Source organism: Rhinatrema bivittatum, chromosome 10, assembly GCF_901001135.1.
Source record: "Rhinatrema bivittatum chromosome 10, aRhiBiv1.1, whole genome shotgun sequence".
Classification (NCBI taxonomy): Eukaryota; Metazoa; Chordata; class Amphibia; order Gymnophiona; family Rhinatrematidae; genus Rhinatrema; species Rhinatrema bivittatum.
In genome coordinates, this window is record NC_042624.1 from 121,418,919 (window position 1) to 121,434,138 (window position 15,220).

A 15,220-nucleotide genomic window follows, 5' to 3' on the forward strand; every position below is an offset into this window, starting at 1 on the left:
AAGGCTGGCTCTTCATATTAAGGACACTGAAATCATCCTTATATCGAAGAAGATAAAGACCAAAGAATTACCAGTGTTTCATTTTGAGCACCAGGAAATAGCAATTCAAACAGCTGTACAGGATTTGGGTGTTTGGCTAGATATTAGGTTATATATGATAGATCGAGTTAGAAATGTAACTAAATCTGGCTATTACAAACTTAGAATATTGAGGAGACTCGAACCGCTGTTAGACACAGATGATTTTAGGCTAATGTTGCAAACTATGGGCCTCATTTTCGAGACGGATCGCACGCGATACCAAAATGGGGGCAGAGTCGGCCCCGGAAGAGGAGGAGTCTGGGCGTCACCGGGGCCGACTCCGCAAAGAAGCCGCAGACGACGAAAAGGTAAGGCCCTTTTCGCGTCCTAGTTCGCATCCAATAGCTACACCTTCTATGGTGGCGCTATTGAGTGCGAAACCGGCAGCGATCGCACCGCGGCGGTGCGATCGCTGCCAGCTAGTGCAGGACCGCCCCCATTTCGGCCCCCTGCCGAAAAGTTACCTAAAGTATCGCAGGCCTGTGATACTTTAGAAAATGAGGCCCTATGATCGTTGCTACCTGGGGTTATTAAGCCTCTTCAGCTCTTACACAATTCTGCAGCAAGAATTATTTCAGGAACATAGATGTTAACTATCACTTAGTTGTACTTGCATTATAATATGTTTCATGTATGATGTTGTTTTTTCTCTGTAAACCGGGGTGAAGGCACTCAGCTATACTTCGGTATAAAAAAAGACTCTCAATAAAATAAATAAATGATGTAACCTGGATGCTCTGTGTGGCATCAAGCCAATGACATCTAGCACTATAAGAGCAATGATCATAACAGCCATACCCAGGGAGGTGTGCATCACTGAAGTTCACAGTCTGAGCTCATCCTATAACACCAAACAAGCGAAAAATACAGAAAAAGCAAATAAACAGAGCTATGGACAAAGAGTTCAGGGCCATCTTTAATTTCATTAGAGACTGTATTTCTAGAGTAGGAACTGTCCATTCAAATGCAAGGCAGCTGACCATACCTTCACAAGGAGCAGGGAGTCCTTTTTAGAAGGTCTTTCCCCTATCACTATCCTGCAATGCAACTCCACCGGGTGCTGGGATATGCCCCTCCTTTCACCACACACATGCCAAAATGCAAAGCTACCGAGAGTCAGCAAGATGTTCATTGCACCAGAACCCATGCATCCTGGCTCCTTCCTGCAATCTCTGCAGACAAATTCACAAATACTACCTTCATATAAAATCTCTGCTCTTTTCCCAGGCCCTTACATCTCCTGCTGGCGCTTTTCCTTACCGTATTTACTTATGAATCCCAAAGATACCTGGCTGGGCTCCTCACTCCGACGAACGTCACTGGGGCCCCCTCACCGTTCTCGCAGGATCTTCCGTCCGCCCTTTGTACCTCTCTCCTCTTCGCACCCTGCCCTCACAGAGAGTGATGCAGGGCCGGCACGAGCGGGGACAGTGGTGAACGAGTGTAGGGAGGGCGCGAGGGGCCGGCGCGTGCGGAGACAGTGGTGAGCGAGTGTAGGGAAAGCGGGGAGGGGCCGGCACGTGACTAGAAGAGGAAGCGAGGGGCCGGCGCGAGCGGGGACAGTGCTGAGCGAGTGTAGGGAAAGCGGGAAGCGAGGGCGCGAGGGATCGGCGCGTGCGGGGACAGGGAAAGTGTCGCGCGCGGGGACAGAAGCGCGAGCTCTGCTGCAATCGCAGGTTGTTCTGGTTTTTGCTGGAGTCTGGCGTGAATTGTATAATTTTCTCCGGCTCACTGGGCGGAACCTGACACTTCCGCTAAACGTCATGGAATTGGACTTGGCTCCTGGGGACTGCGCGTCCTTCACAAGAGACGGTGAGAGTCGGCGCTGCCTGCTGGGGCCTCCCTCCACGGGAAGATGCCTTCAGATAAGCGATAGCCCGTTCATACTAATCGTCAGGAAAAGTACCCCCCACCCAGCGCCAAGATCTAGAGAAGGCCAAAGGTGGAGGAGGCCCTCTGACCTGAGGCCGTACCGGGGCCCCGGAAAGGAAGCAAAACTCACCGGGATTCTAAGAGTAAAATGCCCTAAATTAAGAAGGGTGGCTTACAGAGGACCCGTCACATGGGAGCTGACTTTTGAGAATGATTGGGGGTGTTAAACTCAGTAAAACAAAATGACCTCTTCCTGGACAGGGTGAAGGAATTTGTTCGGTACTGGAGGTGCTCGCGCATCCCCGGAGCCGGCACCGGCACCTATGGCCAGCAGCCAGCTTGCTTTTCATAGACTTATTGGCAGTAGCATGAATGAGCCAATCAGGTTACAGAGATGTACAGCTCTATCCTAAAGTACTTCCTGATCTATTTAACACTTTCCATATACCACCAGTAATAGCAAACATGATTGTAGATCGTGTTGCTGGTAGCATTTCATTAGATTCATCATCGCCTTCAGTAGCATATAATGGTGGAAAGAGCAGGACACCTATAAAAATAACCCAAGAGTCCAAAACCCCTCCAGCCATAGCAAGATTAAAAGTAGGATTAACTTTATGCATTATTTGGTCAGATACATTCATTTTTTTACTTAATTGAATATAAGATCAAAAAGTCAAATTTTTTTTAGATGCCCGGGCCTTTCACAGAAGGAGGAGAGAGGGTGAGCTGGAGCAGGCAGGGCAGAAAACAGCTACTCTGCGCCCTACAGGAATCAGGAAGGGAAGGGATGGGATGATACTGAAGCAGAAAGGCTTTCCTTGACAACTGGCACTACTGCTCATGCTTCTGACTTGCGCTATCTCGACCCCTCTTTGTATCTCCTAGCCGGGTTGTTTCTGGCGGAAGATCCCAGACTGTCTGGGACATAAGGAAGAGGTGTAAATCAGTTCTGGCTCTCCCTCAGAAATGGAGCAGAGCTGGTAGTGCAAATCCGTTCCAACTCCCTGCAGAAACAGAGCAGATCATTTCTGGCCACCCAGGCTTGGGAGGAGCCAGAGCAGAGTGTGCTGGAGCTGCTTATCCTGAGACAGAAGCAGCCATGTGACCTTGATTCTTACGCAGTTTCCTGGCATAATTGAGAAGGCCATGAGAGGTAATGGCCAAGGTCGAAGAGACATGAGGTGAATGTCTGCTAGCCCCACTGCTTCTGCAGCTTCAGGGTGTATCAGCTTCTTGGCCAAGTTGCAGCTTGCCATGCTGGCTTCCCAGGTTCCCTCCCCGCACTGCTTCTGTCACTGGTGACCACACTAGGAGAGGGGGAAGGAGATTGAGAGGATGGTGGCAGGTGGTGCATGAAGAGAGTGGAGGGAAGCAGAGTGAGGTGCAGAGAAGGGCAAGAGTGAAAGAGTGGATAATGGGGGGGGGGGGCAAGAGAGTGAGGGAGGACTTCAGAAGAAAGAGAGGGCAGGTGAGTGATGCAATGTGGAGCAAAAGAGAGACTGTGAAGAGTGAGATAAGAGTAGGAAGGGTGGTCTGTGAGTGAGGTGGTTGGGGAGGGCAGAGAGAGAGAGAGAGGGAGTAAATGAGGAGAGGAAAACAGGAGGGTGGGTGTGGGGGAGAGAAAGAGCATGTAGAGCTGTTCCATTCTTCCACTCAGGACTTCTGAATTCCTATCTGAGGAGAGCAGATGCTGCTCCCCCAATCCCCGAAGCAGAGGATAGAGAGCTTATTTTGGTTCAGAGAGGAGGTCTTATGTGGCTGCCTTACTGACCAAGGAGGAGAGATGCTGGAGAGCATAATTTTCTGGAGAGGAGGAATTAGTGACCATTGGGATGAGGAAGCTCGAGTACCAAAGGAATTGGGGTGAGAGGTAGGGGCTCTCGGACCAATGAGGGGAGATGAGGACCTCTGGAGGAATCATGGAGAGGTTTGGAGAGTGGGCTTGGGATAGGAAATCATGATTAGCAGTACAGGAAGGAGGAAGAGAGAAGAGAGAAAGGACCCTCCATCTGCAGCCCCCGACAGTGTTCAGCTCCCAGTTGTCCTTCTCCCACCAGTGCTTATTCAGCTCTAGCAGAGTTGGAATGGCTGGGGATTGAGAAGAGGCTGGAGATGAAGGATCAGTGGAATAAGCAGGAGGAGGAGTGTGTGAAGAAGTGTCCCTGGAAACCTTTCCTAACTAGTGCCAGGCCAGACATCTAGCCTGGGCCACCTTAAAAGCTAGAGGCACAGATAGCTCAGGGGGTGGCTCCTCAGAAAGCAGGAATAAGAGTTTGGACCCAGCTGGGAACAGGCAAGTCTCGGGTGGACAGGAGGAGGCAGCTCCTGTAAGAAGGTGAATGCTGAAGATAAATGCTGAGATGTGAATGTGGCTGAAAGTAAGCCCCTTTTGTAAATATAAGAAAAGTTGAGAGTTCAGCGTGTGCCTGTCCTCTGGAGAGTTACAGACCGCTTGTGCTGTTCCACAGAGTGTTTTCACATATATGTGTCTCAGAGAGTGTGCATTTAGGAGAGAGTTCACACCCAGCCCTGGCTTCTGTCCCTCACGCATGTCACATCTGGCCCGCTACCACCTTTCTGCCTCCTCTCCCCCTCTGTGCTCCACAGTTCCACTTCCTTTATGACTAGAAATTAAGCCCTAAAGGTCTAAACAGCTTAGTCCTTTCTTATCTGCACAGGATTTGAACCTGGTAATGCAGTCTTTGGTGATTACTGCAGTTCTATCAGGCCGATACAGTACAGTGAGCTCCAACGGAGCGCACTGTTAACCTGCCCTTGGACACGCGTTTTCCCTTACCCCTTATTCAGTAAGGGGCGGAAAACGCGCGTCCAACCTGCGGCACCTAATAGCGCCCTCAACATGCAAATGCATGTTGAGGGTCCTATTAGGTATGCGCGCGCGATACAGTAAGTAAAATGTGCAGCCAAGCCGCACATTTTACTTTAAGAAATTAGCGCCTACCCAAAGGTAGGCGTAGTTTCTGCCGGCACTGGGAAAGTGCACAGAAAAGCAGTAAAAACTGCTTTTTCTGTGCACCCTCTGACTTAATATCATGGCGATATTAAGTCAGAGGTCTCGAAGAGTAAAAAAAAGTTTAAAAAAAAAAAGAGAAAAAAATTTTTTAAATGGGCTAGCGGCTGTCGGGCCGAAAACCAGACGCGCTCACCGGCGAGTGGCCGTTCGTCCACTCTCCTGTTTTCCTCTCCTCATTTACTCCCTCTCTCTCTCTCTGCCCTCCCCAACCACCTCACTCACAGACCACCCTTCCTACTCTTATCTCACTCTTCACAGTCTGACAGTGAGGCTTCCAAAAGCACTGGGATGTGTGGAGATGTGACAGAATGCAGCAGCCAGGGTGATGGGTAGGAGCAGATGCTGGGGTCGGGTCTCACCACTGCTGGAAGCTTTGCTTCAGTGCTGATTACCCTTGGTATTTCGAGCCTTGAGGGGCATTGGACCTAAATATTTCTCACCTAAGATTACATGTTATACTCCTTTAAGGTCTTTGCATTCAAGTCAGGAAATTTGATTGGAGGCACCCTCTTTTAAATGCATTATCTAAATTAGGACCAAGTAGCCAGCTTTGAAAGGAATGGCACCTGCTTAGTGAAATTCCTCACCTCAGTCATTAAGAATTCTTTCTACTTATGGCTCCTTTCACCAGCAATCGAAAACTTTATTTAGTCAACTAGAACAAGTAGCAAAATATTGATTAGATCCATTATGGGATGGATTGGTTAATGGTAAAGAGGTAATTATCAGTGTTAAAATGAGATTGTATTGGAGAATTGATTTAGATTATTAGTGGTTTTATTGATTTAAAAAATTTATTTTTTTTTCTAAATATGTAAATTAAATAAAAAATTAAATTAACTCTAGTCTTATATTGCAAATATTCATCCACAAAATAAAACTTTTTCCATGTATGCTCTAAATCTTCTTAATCTTCTTAATTGATGAAGTTGCATCATGAATGCGGGTATAGAAAAGCTTTAAATAAATAAAAAAATAAATAAGAGGCATCCCGACCATAAAGATGGGAAACGCAATCCTCAGATGACAAAGGCTATACCATTCTCTAACACAAGCTATAACTGGCGCACTGCCCAACAGTAACCTCTGCTTTTCCCCTTCTGTTACAGACTAAAAACTCACCTTTTTGAGGCTGCTTTTAAACCTTAAGCCTGTCGGTTTGCCTTTGACTTCTTTAACCATTGTCTCTTGACCTGTGTGTTTGTCTTGATTAGATTGTAAGCGCTCTTAATCAGAGATGGTCTCTTGTGCGCTGCATTCATCCAGTAGTGCTAAGGAAATGTTAAATAGTAGTAGATGCCCCATGGCATGGCAGGAATATGGGCAGATAGGATATCTTTTCACACTGCTCCTATACTTCTGATGCTAGTTTGACTTGGTTTAATCCAATGTGAGCTGGCATAGACTTAAATGTTTTCAGTGACCTTGCCAGTTAGCTCTCCTTCCACCCAAAAGATTCTCCAAAAACTTTGTGAAATGTAACAGATGATATCTATAGGTGAGATGTAAAAATCTTATCATTAAATTCTACCCATCTGGAACATATGAAGACTGAATGTGCTGACTGCCAGAGTGAATCCCAATCCACTTATTTAAACGTTATCAGAATCCCATTATTCCATTTATTTATAAGACTCTGGTTCCTGTCTGAAGCCTGCTTTTGAAGCACAGTCACTAAGAAGCCTCTCCAAGGTACTCTGGGACCATCCTTTGCTCCTAAGCTTTTCAGAGAATTTATTTATGAATAAAGATAGTGTGTAGCAGACTCAATTTTGTATATGTTTTCATTCACTAATACTTCCACATTTGCCGTGTGCACCTTAACTTGCATTGCTGCCATCTCCACAGGTCTGAAAGAAGGAATTTTAGTAGGACATCTTTGACTTGTTAATGGAAGGAGACGCAGAGAATAGCACGTCACACCCTTTTCCAAATTTGGATAGCATGCACCATTGTGTTGATGGGGTTGCAGTCTTGCCGGGAATACATAGACATGTGGTGATCATGTCCCAGGGTCCATCAGTTCTGGGGAGAAGAAGAAACAGACCAAAACAATTTGTAAAGGTGATATTTATTTTACATCAGTTCTATAGCTATTGAGATTCTTGAGAGGTATCAATATTTTTGTACAAGATAAGGACCTTATTACTCATTGCATCCATGTAGCCAGAAATACCAATACTTTGGTCTGGAAAGGAACACCCTGCATAATGCACTGGAAAAATAACAACTGATAGTGTCACAGATGGAAAATTAGTAATTTTCTTTGTCTATTAAGGGATTAATCTCACAGAAGTCCTCTGAACCAGGACCATTTCACTATGGACCATTTCACTATGGACCAACATTTTGAACCCACTCACCAGTGTCAAGGAAGGAGAAGATCCCTTTTGTATCTGATTTTATTTTATTGTCCTAGTTGAGGTTACAGTTGCATACACAGGGTCTCCAGTATATGCAAATATCCCATGCATATTCAATACAGATATCAAAATAAAATATTTAGACAAACCCAAAATATCCAAATAAAATATTTAGATAGAACCCAATGCAATTCTATAGAGAGCTAGGGAAGATCAATAGTGCAATTAAACTGACAACATTTCGATGGCAATTTCGTCTGCTTCAGGGACCAGTTGGGTAGACTTGCAGTTTCTGCAATCAAAAGGAATATGGTCAGTGTCAGGCTGAGGCTCCTGAGATGCCAGAGATGGCATTGATAAAGGCCTTCTTTATTTCAAATGGAGCTTCTTAAGTTAAGTACTCGTGTATGGGCTTGTGAAATGGATAATTGCACATGAAATTATCCTTTGACAGAAATCTTCAGAGGTGTATCCATGTTACTCTAATGCAGCAAAAATGCCAGGAGTCGGGTGTCACCTTATAGACGAACCAATTTATTGAAGTTCGAGCTTTCGAGGACAGAGTCCTCTGCACCTGACAAAGCGCACACTGTCCTCGAAAGCTTGAGCTTCAATAAATTGGTTTGTCTATAAGGTGCCACCCAAGTATCTATGGGAGTTTGAATTATGCTTGGTGGACATTTGGCTGAGTTTTTTGAAATACTTCTTTTGATTAAGCTGCCAAAGGACATGTTTTAGTTGCAAAAATTATTTTAAAACACATTAAAAAAGACACATGATTGGTATTCTGTTATATGTTTATAACCACAGTGCATTTGCCAAATATGTTGGCTGTTCTGCACATCATATGATACCAGAAAGGTGTTAGGATTTAACTCATTCTTTTAATTTTAGATGTAACATTTCTGCATGAGAATAACCTGCACAGAGCAACAGTAACTACTCTTAACAGAAGTCATAGGGCTGATCTGTATTGATCAGCAGTGATTACCCTAAACAATTTACCGGACAGACTATATGGACCATTTGGGTCTTTATCTATCGTCATTTGCTATATTACTAAGTTTAAAAAAAATCAGTAAAACTGATAAGTGCATATTCCATAAAACAGAACTAGAAATGGTTACTCATCTTGTTACTGGATGTTACATGTTCGAAGGCCTGTATAGCGAAAGGCATAATAAGGAGGCATTGCACATCCACTGGAATTTGTGTAAACATTATAACCTTGCTGTACCAGAAGAGCACTGGAATCGTGACTGAGAGAATTGTAGAGAATGAAGAAGTTGTGATTGCTTGGGACATTCCTATTCCGACAGATAAGAAAACCAGATATTGTGGAAAAGCACAAGAACAGCATTTGTGACTGAAATATCAGTACCAAGCGACTATTCTGTAGATCGGTTTGAAAAAGAGAAGATCTTCGCGCATCAAATTATGTAAACGTGGCAGAAAGATACAGAAGTGGTCCCAGTTTTGTTGGTTGTCACTGATCGGATTAAAAGAAGTTCCAGGCGCATCTCGACACATCGCCTGTGTACACTACACCCTATTGAGCCCAGAAGGAAGCTCTCTTTGGCACAATACAAGTATTAAGAAGAGCAATAGCAGTAAATTTGAGAGATTGATATCATACTCCGCATAGCCTGGCTTTCCAGTGAGGCACATTCCTGTCAAGGTGTGCACAGGATCAACCTGTTTGGAGACCTTCACCCCAGGAAACTGGAGCTTTTCCATGTCTAGTAGGGGACTAACCTCACAGAAATCCTCTGAGCCAGGTCCATTTCAACAGCTACTTAACCAATGTTTTGAACCCACTCATGAGGGCTAAGGAAAGAGAAGATCCCCCTTTCTAACTAATTTTATTTAATGTGCCCTAATTGAGGTTAGCGTCTCCAATGTATGCAAATAACTCGTGCATATTCATTACGGATATCCTGTAAACCAGTTACACATACAGTACTTCTAGGAGTGATTTGGGAAACATTCCCTTTGTATAAGAAGCATGAGAAGTGGACTCCCATTGTATTTTAAGCTGAGGACTGTGCTCCTGGGTAGCGAGTGAAAGAGATTAAATACCATTAAATCGTCAGCACAGGGATGGGTATAATAACGAACAATGAGCAGCAGAATTTGTTCTGTACACCTCCTGCAGGTTGAGGACGATGTCTCTGTTCAGTCCCTTGTGTGAGCACCTTTGTTCGTTCCTGTTTGTAGACATTAATGTGCTGCTTTCTGTCCACATGGCAGGAACAGAGAGCCCAGTGCCACCAGCACGCTCCTGTTAACACTCCTCACTGCCATTCTCTTTTCCCCCTTCCTTTCTTGCTCTAGGCAAGAATAATTTTCCTAGCCCATAAATCTGATTTCTTTTGACCTTCTTCATAATAGTTCCATTTATTTTACATTTCCCTCCCCCTACTTTAGACAGAAAAACTGTATGAAATTACTGTGATTTGCAATGATATTCACTCAAAGGAAAATCCAATGACAGCCCCCTCCTCAAAGACCTACAGAATCAGAAATATAAATAAGCAAATATGCATTCAGTAGCACACACACGTGCACATATAGAGTATATAAACACAGAGATGCCCAAATATATATGATGTACACAGATACATGTCTGCACACAAGCAAATATATGTACACAAATCCAGGCAAGGGCACACACATCTCTCACATTCTCTTTTTGGTTCTTTATAGCAGTGGTTCCCAACCCTGACTGAGGCACAGCTAATCAGAGGTATGATGTATGCACATATATCTCATACATATTCATTGTGGAAATCCTGATAATGAAACCTGTTAACATAAGAAATGCTAGCAGGGTCAGAGCTGTAAGCAATATAAGGATATATGTAGCTGGGAGTAGACTGCCTACTCCCCTTCCCTTTATGAGGGATATTGGCCGTGCTATAGAAACTTACCACTTATTACCTTATATGCAGTCCAAAATGTTTAAGAAAGGACACCTGTTTGTCTCGGAATCAGACTGCTTTATTTTTAGACATTTCAGACTTAGCAGTTAGAATAAGATAAACACATGCCTCTAATGTCCTTACACAGCACGCTTATACTGAGTAAAGCTCTGCATCATTAGTCAACATAAACATATCAGAGACTTTAGCTTGCTTTGGGTATATTAATAAATATAACTAGCTAACTAACCCCATAACGTTAAGAGATTACCTTCCATTTCACCCTAAAGATGTCTGAGGAGGTAGACTCTGCTGAAGGGAACAGGTGTTCTTGGCCCCAGTTGCTTGTTGGGCTAAGGCTGGTCTAAGCCCTGGAGAAGAAAAAGACAGATTCAAGGTGAACAGCCAGGTACCAGCAGGGCTTCTTAAAGGAACAGGACACCAGAGCTCATCTGCTTCATTGCAGGGAGGGGTAGGGGTGATGCTTTGGGATTCATCTTCTGCTGGTATGTTTGCAATTCTGCCAGTCGACCCCCCCCACCCAAAGCCCTCTCCTCGGCTTCTTTTAACAGGCAAAGCTTGAATATGTAAGAAATTCATGCACAGTTAAGCAGTGGGATAGTAGAGGTCATTTCATTATTTCAGAGAGCTGGCCCACCTCTCCCATCAGGAGGGTCACTGCTCCTGCTGCATAGTAACGCCAGACCAGAGTTTGATCTCGGTCCAACTACTTGACCCACAAACTGTCTTGCAATGTCAGTGCTTTTCTGGAGCTGACCTGTCTGATAACTGCACTTTAGATAGTTGTTTTTCATCTTGGTGACCTGTCCCTGTCCTGGGCAGTCTTAGCTCATTGTTTGAAAGCTATAGCTATAAGTTAAACAAGCAGAATAGTTAACCTGGTCAAAAGTTCCTCATCTTGTATTCCTGTTGAAACATACATGTCAGCATCCTTTATATGAGGTTGGCATCCCTGTTGCAGTGTCAGTATTCATATTTGGTTGCATACAGTAGTGAAATGTCTGATATCTTCTACAGACCATCAAGCCCAGCATTTTGTCTCTGACAGTGGCCAATCTGTGTCACTTGCAGGTACCCAGCAGTTCATAATGGGAAAATCCATTCCCTGTTTCCTATTCCCAGATGTGGTGATTCCCCAAATCTACCTGGTTAAGAGTTGCTAGTGGATCTGTCCTTCAGAAACTTGTCCAAAACATTTAAACATCTAACCATACTACTAGCCTTGACCACATACTCTGGCAACAAATTCCACAGCTTAATTGTGTGTTGGCTAAAAAGTTATTTCTTAAATGTGTTTTAAATCTACTACCAGTTAGTTTCATGGAGTGTCCCTTAGTCCTAGTACTATTTGAAAGGGTAAATAACCATTCCCTATTTACCTGTTCCATCCCACTCATGATTTTATAAATCACTGTCACATCCCCTCTTAGTTATCTCTTCTCCAAGCTGTTTAGCCTTTCATAAGAATATAAGATATGCCATATTGGGTCAGACCAACGGTCCATCAAGCCCAGCATCCTGTTTCCAACAGTGGCCAATCCAAGTCACAAGTATCTGGCAAGTACCAAAACATTAAACAGATCCCGTGCTACTGATGCCAGCAGCAAGCAGTGGTTGTCCCCTATTTCATAGGGAAATCACTCCACCCCTTTTGTTACTGTGGGTGCCCTTTTTGTATCTTCTCTAATTCTGCTGGACCTTTTTTCAGGTGAGGGAACCAGAACTGCACACAATACTCAAGGTGAGTTGCACCTAGGATTTAGACAGAGGCATTAGGATATTCTCCACTATATTCTCCATTCCTTCTCTAATAATTCCTAACATTCTATTTGGGGTTTTTTTGGCAGCTGCAGCCCGCTGAACTAATGATTGCAATGTATTATCTACAATGATTCCAAGGTCTTGTTATTTTTTTTTACTTCATAATTATTGAAATTTCAAAATACAAGTACAAGCAGTACAGTCTTGTTCAGAAAAAAAAACCTGTAAATCTTAACCAGCACAAACAAATGCAGGAAAACACATCAGTTAAGTACTGAAGCAGCGAACCAATGCTGGTGGGTGGGGGGGGGGGGGGGAATTTAGGAAAATTAATGGCGTATATAAAAAGAAAAGATTCAAGGCAAATAGCTTATGGCCTATGCCAGAGACATTATACATAAATACAGCGATAATCAAGTCACCTCAGCAGAGACAGAGGGCATCCTATCACAAAGGGACATGGAAAGCATATCTCCACCCTTGATAAGTAATCAGACCTTTACCAGAATACTTTACATAAAAAGACATATCCCATTTTTTTACCTTTTGTGGGTAATCAGGATTTTATTCCTGGACTGCAATCTAAGATTTTTCAAGGCTGGTATGATAAAGGTTTGCAGCTGGTGTTCCATGCTATAGATGAGGAGGGGAAGATACAAACGTCTGGAAAGCTATGTGATAATTTCAATATCCAACAGGGTCAGATTTATGCCTATCTGCAATGTGACACTATTTGCAATCATTAGACCTGTCTGCCCTACAGGGTGAGCAGCAAGAGTTGATTCTAGAAATATTTGATGTTGAAGATCCGGACGTCACACTTTATCTTATTTTTTTAAATCCTTATAGTGAATACAAGAGGAGATTAGCTTTGACACGGTCTTGAGTGGGTGGAAGCAGGCATTGGGGGGTGGAGATCACACCTTGTTTTTTGAGGTGTTTTTCGAGATTTCGCACTCTCACAGCTCTCTTTCCATTATGGGAGGCTCAATTTAAGTTTCCTGAAAGGATTCATTGCTCCCAGAAGCAAGCCCACTGGTGTAACACAGTAGATTCTAGCACATGTTTGACATGTGGGAAAGAGGTGGATAAGTTGTGGAACTCCTTTTGGTCATGTACTCAGGTCCAGGTTTTTTGGAAGAAAGTTCAGGGGTGCATTTTATTTAAATAACTGAAGTAAAGATCTCCTTAGAGGTTCAGGTTTTCCTATTTGATGATCTGAAGCGTTATGTTTTCAAGAATGTGTACATTCGAATCTGGTGTAGGACGGTTCTTCTGTTGGCTAAAAAATGTATACTACAAGGGTGGGTGACTCCTGGAGGGGTCCACCTTAGTCCATCTTAAATACCTGGTTCATTATACATGTGTCAAGGAGAAATATCCTGAATAAGTGGAACTGCGTAGGAAACAGCATCGCTCTTTGAAGATATGGGACTTACACTGTGTCTATGTTATCTATAAAAAGAAGACTTCTCCTGAGCGTCTGGCCAGAGAAGGCCTGCCCTTCTGTTCCTCCCAAGGGTATTGCATATTGATATACAATAAAAGAAAATTAATATTTGTTTATCCAAAACTTTGGTGTGGTATCCTTGTGTGCGTAGAGAAGCGCCTTAAGCGTGCTTTAGCGCTTAACAATACCTACAGTCCTTGTCGCCTTGAGCACAAAGTTTAATATTAAATGGCATAATTGTATAACTGGCTGGAGGGGTGTATGCATAATGCTAGGGTTGGATTGTGTTTTATACCTGGCATTTCATGTTTTAATGCATTGTGCTGTTTCTATGAAGGGGGGGTGGGGAGGTGGAGGGGTGAGAAGGAGGTTGGGTGATGCAGATGGGGGAAAAAATGTATTAAAACAAAGTTTAAAACAAGGTGAAGTGTCTACCAGACATTAGGCAGCTTACATAAGTTTGTTAACAACAACGTTATTGTCAATAAAAAATTGTAAACATAAATAAAAGGACAAATTGCAAGACCTATAGAAGTCCATATTCAAAAGCCATTTAGACGGATAACTCACAAGTTACCCGTCTAAATGGCAAATGTGGCATATTCAGCCATGCATCCATCTAAATTATAGCCGGATTAACTACTTGGGCTGAAGTTTATGCGTCCAGCACCGCCTCTGCCAGAGTAGTGTTGAAGGCACCAGAAGCGGGGCAGAGGGTCCCTCGCTCCCGGCTCAGATCAAAAAGGTATTGGGTCAGAGGGATGGGGGAGGGGGAGGCACTAAGCGGCCTACTGAATATGGACCTCTTGGTCTATATAAAAGAAAGGCCTGTCTCCTTTTCTGGGTCTCTCTAGCTAAATCTGGAAAGACTCTGGTCTTGGAATTGTGGAACAGTTAATCCCTATGTTTGAAAAACTAATTCTGCATGAGATTCTAAGGTAAAATTAACTATCAGTTGCATAAGATACCACCCAATTAGCACTTTGAATAAGTACAGAAAAATCCATACTATGAGAAACATCTAATTCCTCAGCAGAAGTATCGGCCTTCTGAAATGGAAGCATATAATAAATCTTATAAACAAGAGGCAAAGATTCAAAAAGCATTACATAGGCAATCCTTCAAATATTGGTGAAAAAGATTAATCAGAGTCACTGAGGAAACACTGGGAAATTAATAAACTGCAAAGTTTTTTTTCTAATTAAGTTCTCCAAATTTTCTATTTTTTTCCCTCTATAGAAAATCATCCTTAGTAGTAGCTGCTCCAAGGTTCTCCAAACAGTCAATCCTCAGTTGATTTTGCTGAATTTGACTTTCATAGATTTCTCTTTTAGTTTTCAAATCACTAATCTGTCCCACAAATTGAGACATCTGATGGCTGCTTTCCCCATCAAGGAGATGGTTTTCCACAGTTCCTCTAAAGTAACAACCCAAGGGTCTTTCCAACAAACACTTCCACAACTGAGGCAAAAGGATCTTGCTGCATTCCTGGTATTGATTTTCAGCATGGAATAGGGAAAATCCAAAAATAAACACAGCATAGTAACATACACTATATACATCAGCAGCATAACATTTTAGTTGACAAAAACTATTAAAGCTCTACATTTGTGGTTATCCACCCACCTCATTCTGCAAAAACAGGGTGTTATATAAAATGCACCATAATCTTATTATAAATACGTTTGAAATATACGGGTTTCCAACAGAGAAA

At 43.2% G+C, this 15,220-nt stretch overlaps 1 protein-coding gene and 1 pseudogene across 1 annotated transcript in view; one reads left to right on the plus strand and one right to left on the minus strand.

Moving 5' to 3' along the window:
• The window catches only part of LOC115100056, a 30,930-nt pseudogene extending 29,162 nt beyond the window's left edge, over nucleotides 1-1,768 (minus strand).
• The window catches only part of LOC115099813 (ERI1 exoribonuclease 3-like), a 179,737-nt gene continuing 166,199 nt past the window's right edge, over nucleotides 1,683-15,220 (plus strand). The window contains 1 exon segment of the mRNA XM_029617662.1: nucleotides 1,683-1,893. Coding sequence (XP_029473522.1) covers nucleotides 1,845-1,893 — 49 coding nt within the window. The 5' untranslated portion in view covers nucleotides 1,683-1,844.